The 14,487-nt window shown below is 41.1% G+C and overlaps 1 protein-coding gene across 5 annotated transcripts in view; it reads right to left on the reverse strand.

Moving 5' to 3' along the window:
* Positions 1–14,487, reverse strand: part of LOC124147032 (zwei Ig domain protein zig-8-like) — a 148,070-nt gene that overhangs the window by 48,247 nt on the left and 85,336 nt on the right. For all 5 annotated transcript variants that reach the window (XM_046517632.2, XM_046517629.2, XM_046517631.2 and 2 more), the window contains one exon: positions 13,881–14,002. In XM_046517632.2, coding sequence (XP_046373588.1) covers positions 13,881–14,002 — 122 coding nt within the window. The remainder of the gene's footprint in view (positions 1–13,880; positions 14,003–14,487) is intronic.

The following is a 14,487-nucleotide window of genomic DNA, read 5'->3' on the forward strand; positions in this document are numbered from 1 at the left end:
TCATTATATCACATCTAATTATTGCTATCATAGCGAGTTCGTCTGAACAGGAAGTTTTAACATTCCATTCTAGTTCCCAAGGATGCCATCTGTAATGCCATGGAGCTAGGTTGACCGAATGCATTTGAGTGACGTAAAGTCAAATCGTTAAATACGAACCCTGTACATCTGTTGCATGCTAGAGAGGAAACTTACTCAACATCTTTTTGTCCTTCCCACATGTTTCACATTTAGAATGTAAACACGGATATTGGTGGTATTTGGAACCCGCGTGAACCACTTTCAACAGATTTGTGCGAGGCACCAAGAATGCATGTCATTCTAAAACATATCTAAGTAGTGCACCTCGTTAGACCGTGGACGAAAAGATCTCAGGCAGATTGGAACCACTGAAACGACTGTACGGCACGACACTAAGGGCTCCTGTCAGTAAGATGATACAGGAATGGCTTCACTGGTTGGTACATCCACTCGTATAATTGTACTGTGATACAAGATACAAATCACGTTTTACGAGAAAGGAAATACGACATATCAATGACCTCCAAACGTGTAAGCGTTAAGCATATATCAGCCCGGAATACCGGGATCTTAATTATACCTACTTTGCATTTTGGCAATAGTTTTCCAATCTTTCATTTGTGACGTCTAAATTTACCGCGTTTAATATCCCTTCTTATGAATGAAATATAATCTATTTATATGTAATTTTGGGTTATAGAAGAAAAGAGGAAATGAAATTCACGCCTTTCGGTGTCCATCACATGACAGAGAAATCCCCGGCGATGACTTACATTACTTTTTAAAATTTTATATCTATTTTTGAAATCAACTCAATGTGATATTATAGCTCGTAAACCGAATGCACATCAAGCGACAATTACCGTTAAGTTGTTCCTTTGAGAAAAATGTGTGACAATTCATCATTCTTGTAAATCACTGACTATTTAAAGTGTCCCTTGGAAGTCTCCGCTCGACAGTGCTACCCACTGTTAGGCTTTGTTAAACACCTACAATGTACACCAGACCACAAACCTCGACACAAATGGCTTCAATACCTCATCCATTATTTATTCATATTCCGCTAAATATTTGATCAAAAAGACCAAAGCATGCCTGACCACGGCTTTAATAATCCTTTGAAGCATATAGTGGTTTTGTCAGATGTAATTAATGTTTTGATTGATGTAGTATGCTTCGTTCCCATGAGCTCACAACACTGGATTAAGTTGTCAATAAACTTGTGAAGTTCTTAACGTGAGACGATGTATGTCTACAGAACCAGCTGATGACATGTGGGATGAACATTTGGACATCTGTAGTCTAAGGTGGAGACACAAGTGGTCATCGTGGCATCATGTCAACCAGGAACCAGACAGAACAAAGGAATATTCTGTCGTCATGGTGGGGCTTAACAGTATGAGAGGATGTGTTCACCTAATTACAGGACAGAGGTACGTGGGTGTGGCTCTCTCTACAAACCACCGCCATATATAGAGGTACATCGCTGTCAAGTTTCATGAATACAAGGTTTCAGTATTTTCATATTCATTCAAATATATCATCTCTGTGGACATGAAACACTATGAAATACAAACTGATTATGAAACTGATGACGCTGAGGGATCCTATTCAGATACATGTACATCAATGGAAGGTTTCTATCCACGTAATGTCTGCAAGGGTGGCCCATCAGGGTCAGATGACGGGATACGCTGGGAAGTTCGAACCCAAGTTTCGCCACGACTATGATCCTTGTTTGTTTACTGATGTGTTTGTTGTTTAACGCCACACTCAGCAATATTCCAGCTATATGACGGCGGTCAGTAAATAATCAATTCTGGACCAGACATACCAGTGATTGACATCATAAGCATCGAACTACGCTATTGTGATACGACATGTATCAACCAAGTCAGCAAGCTTGAGCACCCGATCAGTCGACTCTTACGCAATGAAGAGTTGCTGAGGACCAATTATAACTTGGATCTTCATGGGATACTCTGACCTTTGATGAAACAGCATCATTACTGTAATTGGGTTTTCCAATATTGTGACACGTCTTGGACCTGTGGCACGTTTAGATGTCCTCACACATAAAGCTGACACGCCATGATATAACTTTAGTACGGTTCGAAGTGATGGTGAAGAAACATCACCACTCACCATGGAAATAGATTCGTCAATATCTCTTTATCTGTGTAGACTTTGTGTGACAGTTGTCACAGAATCTCACTATCGTACATGGCTTAAATTTACAGCTAACAGAATTGATTCCGGTCTTTCCTGCCAGGTGAATCAACTTTCCCATTATGTCGAGCAATATTCAAGCAGCTCCAGTCTTTGGTGTCTACATTTCACAACTACTGAGGTACAGTCGAGCATGCTCTTCCTACCAAGATTTCAAAGAGGATCAATCGACTCAAAACGTTCTATGGCAAACATATGGAGGACATGTCCAAATTTTACGCATCAGTGACAAAAATTATGTCCGATGCAATTCCCTATTTTGACCACATGTTATCGTGTTTTGGGTGAACTATCGGATGTGTTTGTGATTGGTGTCATAGGTAGGGCAGGATGCACCCTACCCCACACCCACACCCCACACCCACACCCCACACCCACACCCCACACCCACACCCACACCCCACATCCACATCCACACCCCACACCCACACCCCACACCCCACACCCACACCCCACACCCACACCCACACCCACACCCACACCCCACACCCACACCCACACCCACACCCACACCCACACCCACACCCACACCCACACCCCACACCCACACCCCACACCCACACCCACAACCCACAACCCACATCCCCGACCCCACTCTTCTCGTGAACACCTGGTATCGTCACTATTTGATAATGATTCACAAACTCAAGTTCGGAATCGTGCAAAGGACTCTCCCTTTAAGAGAGATTTCTTATGAATATGGAAAGTGGCTTGTCGCTTGGAATTGGACATTTACCATTTTGGTTCAACCCACGACTATGGACAGACACATCAAGTGTCGTTACCAGGGCGAATCTAGGTTTCCAACTAAAGACCACAGCAATAACTAGCACCTGGAGCGATTGGGACACTAGAGCCCACCGAAACATTTGAAACATTAGTATTCAGTATTACCCTTCTGAAGATGAGGACATAGCAATAACTAGCACCTGAAGCGATTGGGACACTAGAGCCCACCGAAACATTTGAAACATGAGTATTCAGTATTACCCTTCTGAAGATGAGGACATAGCAATAACTAGCACCTGGAGCGATTGGGACACTAGAGCCCACCGAAACATTTGAAACATTAGTATTCAGTTTTACCCTTCTGAAGATGAGGAAATAGCAATAACTAGCACCTGGAGCGATTGGGACACTAGAGCCCACCGAAACATTTGAAACATTAGTATTCAGTATTACCCTTCTGAAGATGAGGAAATAGCAATAACTAGCACCTGGAGCGATTGGGACACTAGAGCCCACCGAAACATTTGAAACATTAGTATTCAGTATTACCCTTCTGAAGATGAGGATATAGCAATAACTAGCACCTGGAGCGATTGGGACACTAGAGCCCACCGAAACATTTGAAACATTAGTATTCAGTATTACCCTTCTGAAGATGAGGACATAGCAATAACTAGCACCTGGAGCGATTGGGACACTAGAGCCCACTGAAACATTTGAAAATATTAGTATTCAGTATTACCCTTATGAAGATGAGGACATAGCAATAACTAGCACCTGGAGCGATTGGGACACTAGAGCCCACCGAAACATTTGAAACATTAGTATTCAGTATTACCCTTCTGAAGATGAGGACATAGCAATAACTAGCACCTGGAGCGATTGGGACACTAGAGCCCACCGAAACATTTGAAACATTAGTATTCAGTATTACCCTTCTGAAGATGAGGACATAGCAATAACTAGCACCTGGAGCGATTGGGACACTAGAGCCCACCGAAACATTTGAAACATGAGTATTCAGTATTACCCTTCTGAAGATGAGGACATAGCAATAACTAGCACCTGGAGCGATTGGGACACTAGAGCCCACCGAAACATTTGAAACATGAGTATTCAGTATTACCCTTCTGAAGATGAGGACATAGCAATAACTAGCACCTGGAGCGATTGGGACACTAGAGCCCACCGAAACATTTGAAACATTAGTATTCAGTATTACCCTTCTGAAGATGAGGACATAGCAATAACTAGCACCTGGAGCGATTGGGACACCAGAGCCCACCGAAACATTTGAAAAATTAGTATTCAGTATTACCCTTCTGAAGATGAGGACATAGCAATAACTAGCACCCGGAGCGATTGGGACACTAGAGCCCATCGAAACATTTGAAACATGAGTATTCTGTATTACCCTTCTGAAGATGAGGACATAGCAATAACTAGCACCTAGAGCGATTGGGACACTAGAGCCCACCGAAACATTTGAAACATTAGTATTCAGTATTACCCTTCTGAAGATGAGGACATAGCAATAACTAGCACCTGGAGCGATTGGGACACTAGAGCCCACTGAAACATCTGAAACATTAGTATTCAGTATTACCCTTCTGAAGATGAGGACATAGCAATAACTAGCACCTGGAGCGATTGGGACACTAGAGCCCACCGAAACATTTGAAACATTAGTATTCAGTATTACCCTTCTGAAGATGAGGACATAGCAATAACTAGCACCTGGAGCGATTGGGACACTAGAGCCCACCGAAACATTTGAAACGTTAGTATTCAGTATTACCCTTCTGAAGATGAGGACATAGCAATAACTAGCACCTGGAGCGATTGGGACACTAGAGCCCACCGAAACATTTGAAACATGAGTATTCAGTATTACCCTTCTGAAGATGAGGACATAGCAATAACTAGCACCTGGAGCGATTGGGACACTAGAGCCCACCGAAACATTTGAAACATGAGTATTCAGTATTACCCTTCTGAAGATGAGGACATAGCAATAACTAGCACCTGAAGCGATTGGGACACTAGAGCCCACCGAAACATTTGAAACATGAGTATTCAGTATTACCCTTCTGAAGATGAGGACATAGCAATAACTAGCACCTGAAGCGATTGGGACACCAGAGCCCACTGAAACATTTGAAACGTTAGTATTCAGTATTACCCTTCTGAAGATGGGGACATAGCAATAACTAGCACCTGGAGCGATTGGGACACTAGAGCCCACCGAAACATTTGAAACATTAGTATTCAGTATTACCCTTCTGAAGATGAGGACATAGCAATAACTAGCACCTGGAGCGATTGGGACACTAGAGCCCACCGAAACATTTGAAACATGAGTATTCAGTATTACCCTTCTGAAGATGAGGACATAGCAATAACTAGCACCTGGAGCGATTGGGACATTAGAGCCCACTGAAACATTTGAAACATTAGTATTCTGTATTACCCTTCTGAAGATGAGGACATAGCAATAACTAGCACCTGGAGCGATTGGGACACTAGAGCCCACCGAAACATTTGAAACATGAGTATTCAGTATTACCCTTCTGAAGATGAGGACATAGCAATAACTAGCACCTGGAGCGATTGGGACACTAGAGCCCACTGAAACATTTGAAACATTAGTATTCTGTATTACCCTTCTGAAGATGAGGACATAGCAATAACTAGCACCTGGAGCGATTGGGACACTAGAGCCCATCGAAACATTTGAAACATTAGTATTCAGTATTACCCTTCTGAAGATGAGGACATAGCAATAACTAGCACCTGGAGCGATTGGGACACTAAAGACCACCGAAACATTTGAAACATGAGTATTCAGTATTACCCTTCTGAAGATGAGGACATAGCAATAACTAGCACATGGAGCGATTGGGACACTAGAGCCCACCGAAACATTTGAAACATTAGTATTCTGTATTACCCTTCTGAAGATGAGGACATAGCAATAACTAGCACTTGGAGCGATTGGGACACTAGAGCCCACCGAAACATTTGAAACATGAGTATTCAGTATTACCCTTCTGAAGATGAGGACATAGCAATAACTAGCACCTGGAGCGATTGGGACACCAGAGCCCACTGAAACATTTGAAACATGAGTATTCTGTATTACCCTTCTGGAGATGAGGACATAGCAATAACTAGCACCTGGAGCGATTGGGACACTAGAGCCCACTGAAACATTTGAAACATGAGTATTCAGTATTACCCTTCTGAAGATGAGGACATAACAATAACTAGCACCTGGAGCGATTGGGACACTAGAGCCCACTGAAACATTCGAAACATGAGTATTCAGTATTACCCTTCTGAAGATGAGGACATAGCAATAACTAGCACCTGGAGCGATTGGGACACTAGAGCCCACTGAAACATTTGAAACATGAGTATTCAGTATTACCCTTCTGAAGATGAGGACATAGCAATAACTAGCACATGGAGCGATTGGGACACTAGAGCCCACTGAAACATTTGAAACATGAGTATTCAGTATTACCCTTCTGAAGATGAGGACATAGCAATAACTAGCACCTGGAGCGATTGGGACACTAGAGCCCACTGAAACATTTTAAACATGAGTATGCAGTATTACCCTTCTGAAGATGAGGACATAGCAATAACTAGCACCTGGAGCGATTGGGACACTAGAGCCCACTGAAACATTTGAAACATGAGTATTCAGTATTACCCTTCTGAAGATGAGGACATAGCAATAACTAGCACCTGGAGCGATTGGGACACTAGAGCCCACCGAAACATTTGAAACATGAGTATTCAGTATTACCCTTCTGAAGATGAGGACATAGCAATAACTAGCACCTGGAGCGATTGGGACACTAGAGCCCACTGAAACATTTGAAACATGAGTATTCAGTATTACCCTTCTGAAGATGAGGACATAGCAATAACTAGCACCTGGAGCGATTGGGACACTAGAGCCCACCGAAACATTTCAAACATGAGTATTCAGTATTACCCTTCTGAAGATGAGGACATAGCAATAACTAGCACCTGGAGCGATTGGGACACTAGAGCCCACCGAAACATTTGAAACATGAGTATTCAGTATTACCCTTCTGAAGATGAGGACATAGCAATAACTAGCACCTGGAGCGATTGGGACACCAGAGCCCACTGAAACATTTGAAACATGAGTATTCTGTATTACCCTTCTGAAGATGAGGACATAGCAATAACTAGCACCTGGAGCGATTGGGACACTAGAGCCCACCGAAACATTTGAAACATTAGTATTCAGTTTTACCCTTCTGAAGATGAGGAAATAGCAATAACTAGCACCTGGAGCGATTGGGACACTAGAGCCCACCGAAACATTTGAAACATTAGTATTCAGTATTACCCTTCTGAAGATGAGGACATAGCAATAACTAGCACCTGAAGCGATTGGGACACTAGAGCCCACCGAAACATTTGAAACATTAGTATTCAGTATTACCCTTCTGAAGATGAGGACATAGCAATAACTAGCACCTGGAGCGATTGGGACACTAGAGCCCACCGAAACATTTGAAACATGAGTATTCAGTATTACCCTTCTGAAGATGAGGATATAGCAATAACTAGCACCTGGAGCGATTGGGACACTAGAGCCCACTGAAACATTTGAAACATTAGTATTCTGTATTACCCTTCTGAAGATGAGGACATAGCAATAACTAGCACCTGGAGCGATTGGGACACTAGAGCCCACCGAAACATTTGAAACGTTAGTATTCTGTATTACCCTTCTGAAGATGAGGAATACACGTCACTTTGAATGCCAGCGAGGCAGAGCAGCTGAAGGTTCCATCTTTACAATGTTGTTCCAAGGTGGCACACGGCACACAATGAAATCAATGATTGGAAACAATAACATTCACGGTTCATAACGATAAGAAAACACAAAATAGGAGACCGTTAACCACATGCGTGCCATTAGGTTGTTCAAGTAGAAATAAAAATTAGAAGTAATTATTCACAAGAATCAATCACAAACTTGCAAAACAATTCAAACTTCTGGGTCCCCAGAACGCCAACCCGAGGGCAGTAGTTAACACACGAAAGCCAGAGGATGTCTGGTATGCGTTTTAACAAGATACATACAATGCATCGTTAAATGGATCGTTGCTTTCTAGAGAGAATGATAAAACCTTATTCTCAACCCTGTCTGCAGCCTTGTGTCCTAGAGTGGAGGACGAGATACACTATGACGCGGTACGCTGGATAATTGAGACTTACGACAGATATTTCCTACAAGGAGAATACCAAAGAAAATCTGCTTCTATTTAAATTAGAGACAGGATGCGACGTTTTTGTTCTTTCCGTGAATTGTTGGGTTTAATTATTCTTTGAAGTATACTCAGGTTATAAATTGCTGTCATGGTTTAGAGGAGAGATACTCATTAGAGGCCGAGAGGCGTTAAAGGAAGAGAGAATTGTTCTAGATAATGACTAGACCCAGGCGAAAACTACACCTTGTTTTTAACAAAAGTGATGAATTAAATACGCAGCCAAAACGTTGCATTCGTGTGGAATTCCATTCTTGACACTTTTATTGAAATATATACGAGACTTAAGGAGTATTGGAAACAGCAATGTGACGATTATCGTTACATACAAGTGTCATTCTTCTATCACATCTACTAATGTTATAAACATTTAGATACACTTGTCAATTTGGGATTTAACGGAATAGAAAGTAAGGACAAACTACTTTGTTAAACATTTTTATGCCCGATGGAAATAACGCACATTTTCTAATGGATTGGACAAATTACAAGCAGTATTTTTCGTTTCCCTATCTATGCAACATGTGAGGTTTGACGTCGTGTTTAAGATTATTGAACTTACATTGTATATATCATTGTATTATACGTGTGCGTGTGCGTGCGTGCGTGTGAGTGCGTGCGTGTGCGTGTGTGTGCGCGTGTGTGTGTGCGTGTGCATGTGCGTGTGTGTGTGTGTGTGTGTGTGTGTGTGTGTGTGTGTGTGTGTGTGTGTGTGTGTGTGTGTGTGTGTGTGTGTGTGTGTGTGTGTGTGTGTGTGTGAGCCCTGACTAGTGTCCGTTTTATAGTTGTATAGTGCTAGCCTCAGTTAACATGAATACCCCAGTCAGACACAGTATACTGACTCCGTACCGACCAGTCCTTGTTTAAAGCCATTAACCGAGTGCTCGGCAACGTAACAACAAGTACCATATTTTAACGTATGACGCTGCCGGGGATCGAATCAACGACCTTCGGCTACCTGGGCAGACGCTTTATCCACTAGACCTCGGTAGTGGTCCAATGTAACATGTGAGTATTGATAAAAATGAAGTAAGGAATGAATTTCCAGACACAGCTCAATTCGAGGGAATAGCGCTGAACATGACAAATTAATACGGGGCGGTAAGGTAGACTAGTGGTTAAAGTGTTTGTTCGTTACGCCTGAAAAAACATAGAAAGTTACTCTCACGTAAATCGATCATTCCGCAGAGGAACCTGACATGAGGCTAAATATCTGTTACATTTTGGAAGCAAACAGTAACCAGCTTTTCTAAATATCCGCACATCTGTTTAGCCACAATTTGAGAATATTGAAAGCCGAGAACCACCCACTAAGAAGACATCTGAAGGCACAAGATGGTTCCACTATCTCAATAACCTGTCGCCAAACTGCTTCAGTATTCACCACTGGCGGCATTCTGCTAAGAGAAGCAGAGCAGGTCTGCCATTAAGTTCCTGCATGTATGTTATTATCCGGTATATTGTATGATTCCTAGCGTTGAAATCCATCAAGGTCCTTCTGGTTGTATCCCAGCCCCAAGCGGTCCCGGCAACAAGAGTGATCAAGTGCAAAGTAAAGGTGACAGCAACAATTTTCTTTTCTTCCTCGTAAATGAAACCTTTGGCGACTACAACTGCCCATTTACATAATTGGACAGTGCAGTGAAAGCTGGCTTTTTTTAAGTGTCAGCGGGTAGTGTTTTGTTATCGATTATCCACAGGTGGGTTTAGAGGCATGTTGTTTCCCTCGCTACTCTTTATTTGCAGCACTCAGCAAAAACCCGATGAAGCCATAACCTTCCACAGCATGGCTGTGTTTTTTGGCGGGTTTGGGAATGTTTGTTGTTATTTCTGAGTGTTTTATGTTTTCTGTGTGCTTGTTTTATTGATGAGTTTTCTTAAAATGTGTTTCTTTGAGTTTGTTTTTGATTTTGGTTCGCTTTCGCCAACACCTGATGTTATCACTGACTTTCAGTGATCCATTCATGTAATCTGCATCACTATTTCACCCGATGGAAGCGAGACACATCATCCTCTGGCGTTGATGTCATATATTTTTTTATCTTTAAGTAACAAACCTTTGATTTAAACTTTTGAACGCCTCATAATATGTACAAAATGATAATGGCTATTGATGGGTTCAGATTCATTCGAGTATTATACGTTTTATAAAGACCACTGCGATGCGGCGTGTCAGGTACGCTGGTAAGTAGTAAGAGTTGTCATTTTACAGTCCAAAGCTTCACATTACAAGCCTTTTCAAAGGTTACCTTACACTCTGTTACACAGCATATTTCACAGCATCTGTGGAAAGTTGAAATTGCAGACTCTACATCATTGCCAAATATATTTTTAGTTGATGGAATCCAGGGAAGGAGATGTGCGATGGAGGAGCCGCGAAGACTGTTAGGAGCTTTTAAGATCTAAGCGACGTGAAGGCTCTTTAATTATGTCTATGAAACCTTTATGATTCCTCCTGAAATATGAGGCCTGACAAACGTCTTCGTGCCAAGTAATAAGTCGGTCACATAGTAAAGGTATGTATTCATATGTACCTTTCGGTGATATTGATTTTAATAATAAGAGCGACAAAAGCCTTTCCATATTCATAACAAATCTCTGAAAAAGAAGGAGCCTACTGTACGGGTTCCGACCACATAATGAACATGTGTTAATGAATCACTATCAAACTGTCAGGAGACAAGGTGCTCGCAATAATGTGAGCATACCCTGCCCCACCCGTGGCACCCGTCACAAATACATGCAAAGGCAAGTTCATGGTTCACGTGAAATATGGTACAAGTCAAAATAGGGAATTGCATCATTTTTGTCATTGATGCTTCGAATTGGGAATGTCCTCCAAATGTCTACCGTAAAACTTTATGAAAGCTTTGTTGACACATTGGATGTTGTAACCTTGATCAAACAACTTCAGCAAGAGTTGTGTGACGCTCTTTGAAATCTTGGTAGAAAGAGCATGCTCTAGGGTATCTCAAAAGTTGCGAAATGTTGACACCTTGGGCTGGAGCTGCAGGAATATTGCTCGACATAAAGGGGAAGTGTACTATTGGAAAGCCGCAGTCATCTTCTCATACAGGATTGTTGAGAGTGTTTTGTCACTCAGAATCTTTATTCATAGACCTCAATAGGAAACCGATGCAACCACACATTTTACTTTACTAATTTGTGTATTGTATTGGTACTGAGAAGGGAAAGACGATTTATGAAACAGTTCATGAAATATATAAAACATACATTTATCAATATGATGCAATAATCTAGATAACGATATTTTAATGTTAGTGCCTTGACACCGAGTGATCTTAAAAGCTTAAAATGCCCCTTGCAAATTATACTTATTGTTATAATGTCAAGCCGAATTATATTTTATACAACATTCAATTGATATTTTGGATTATACAGCCATGTCAAATTCCTAAGACTCTATTTATCATCAACAACTGGCTCCAAAATCTTAATCCTTTATACAATCAAAGAAGGACGTTTTTAGTTTTACAAAAATCAGTAAACGCACTATCGTGTCACTGGATTGATCTATCACTGAAATGTCTGATCGATTGTTGAAAGGCCGAAGTTATATGCCCTAATATATCGGCACCTTGCCTGTCTAGAACTATGCATGAGTCGATGTAAGGTCTATGTCCTCCAGGACACCCAAGTTTTTATAGCAGTATATAATGATGATAATAATTTCTTCAGATTGGATCAAATTCAAACACTTTCATCTCGCTCACTTTCTTTGCCACCAAAAAACTGACATGCTCTGTCATATTGCACCCTTACATACATAGTTTAGATAATCCCCAGGCAGTCTGAAACTGTGAACTGAATAATTCCCAGTGGGTAGGACGTTGTAGGTTCAACTTAAAAGATAAAGTCAACACCCGATCGTTTATGATTCAGGGATTACCCCGTGTGACGCCGTAATTTGAAGCACACCCTCAAGCAGCTTTGACGTAACATTCAATCAAAAACATGTTTTTCCAGTTTTTGACATTTCGTTCGTCTTGCTCTGGTACGAGTGAGCTCATACGTTAAAACTGAAACCAATAGCTGACATAGTTCCCTTTTGGATACAATCGTGTTTCCATCAAATGTTTACGACCGTAAAATTTTCACACCGTTCCCGTATTTTGTGAACTTAACAAACTCGCTTAAAGTCAGCCTGTGTCTGTGTGCTTACTTCATGAACTTCTCGAACAAACACAGAACTCTGTAGTAATGAGCAGTCCTACTTAGGCTACATGCACTGCAAAAGCAAAGCCCTCATCTGAACCACACAACAGCTCGTTTTTGTCATTACGTCATTTAGAAAGGCCGGTTATCTGTCGGACGGTGAGGGTAAGTATGTGTACAGTCTATTTGCAGGAACGATTCCTCACAGTGTTTGTTTCAGCCTTAAAATAACTCTATCAGCCGTATGTATAATACTCTAGAGTTCAAGAAAGCAGTACACAGAAGAAATTGCCGGTTCGTGTTGCCGTACTAAAAAGTCAAAGATGAAAGTTTTTCTTCTTTTTTCTTAAATAAACCCGATTTTCGAAATTCTCAAGCGAGTTGATTATTTTAATTCTTAGGAAGATATCATTTGCTGAATGTTAAGCCTGTGATAAACGATCGATGACTACACTTACTGACCACTAACATTTTACAAAGTTTTGTTTCTTGTCGAATGCGATATGTATAAGTGTTTAAAGATTATTCCAAATGTCATACACGATCCCTTAGGCTAATACGGTTATAAATGTACAATAATTAAACAGCGGAACTCTGTCAGGCCGGACACCGTTATTGTGGACACCATAACCTCGGGATGGTTTAAGCTAGAAACAGACATCACCACAAACTCAGTTTCACTTCTTATGTTTTGGTGTAAAGACATTTTTAGCGTAACTATCGGCCACCTTGTAACGTCGTAATATTGTTAATACCTCACATTATATTAAGAATAGGATGGAGTGTTTCGTCGCAATCTTTATCTGAAAATGCGCGTTTATATAAAACAGATCAGTGATGCAAGTGTAACAATGATGAAGTGTCTGATACAGTTCATCCATATGATAAAGAAGACAGATATTCATCGCAATCCAATTCAGTGTCAGTGTGGAGAGGCTTTCATGACTCTATATTCCATGAAATATCCTCTTTCACTTTAGTGTGTTCTTTAATCTTTTAAATGCAAACAGAAATTAGGATCTCCTCGCAATTTCTCAAGATTGCCTGACACATTACGGGACCTGTATGCTTAAAATATCCACACTATTGCTCCATAAGAAGGAAGTGCAGAATTAAAATCTCTTAACGAAGTGAGCTGTTTATGGTAAAAAGTTGAAAGTAATTTGAAGATGGTGTATGGCATTTTGTAACATTATAAAAATTGTAGTGTTTTCAAGAAACAAGACGCTGCCGTTGGTTGAATTCTTTTTCAGAATAGATTTCATCATGGAAATGATTGTACAACCTGCACCAGGGCTGACGGGCAACTCCACAGAAAGCATCCAAATGTTTCTATTCAATGATACTGCTTTATGAGACATGTATGGCATCGGTTTTATGGAGTCGTTAAAGGAGTGTCATACTTACCGTTCGTGTGCCAATGTTTTGTATGGCGCACTGCAGCTTGGCTTCTTCTCCTTTGTTGAAAGTCACATTTGTGTCCGTCTTCAGGAACTTCGGCAAGGGTGCTAACGTCGTCAGGTCATCGCCTACAACACAAAATAAACATTTTCATATTACTCCAAAATACATATTCATATTACCTATCAAAGTACATGGTAGGTCTAGACAATACAACTGTCAGTGACATCCGGGGTCTATTATCAAATCTCCACCATGGGAACCCAGGCAAGAATACATAAAAAGCGTCAAAAAACCTTTCGTGGCCAGAACAAGTCTCTCCTGGAAGCAGGGACGACTGTACGATTCCTACTACATCATTGGCATGTGTTTCTGAATCACTATAAAAAAGTCATGATACCAGATGTTCGCGAAAAGGTGAGCGTATCCTGCCCCACCGATGGCACCCGTCATAAACACATGCAAAGGCAAGTCAATTGTTCACCTAAACAAAGGAACATATGGTACCAGTCAAAATAGGAAATTGCTTCGGACATCATGTTTACCATAAAACCTTTTAAAAGCTTTACAGAGGCTTGAATGTTGCAACCTAGATTAGACAACTTTTGCGCAA

The sequence above is a fragment of the Haliotis rufescens genome, unplaced genomic scaffold (genome assembly GCF_023055435.1).
Source record: "Haliotis rufescens isolate VD_foot unplaced genomic scaffold, xgHalRufe1.0.p SCAF_1, whole genome shotgun sequence".
NCBI lineage: Eukaryota > Metazoa > Mollusca > Gastropoda > Lepetellida > Haliotidae > Haliotis > Haliotis rufescens.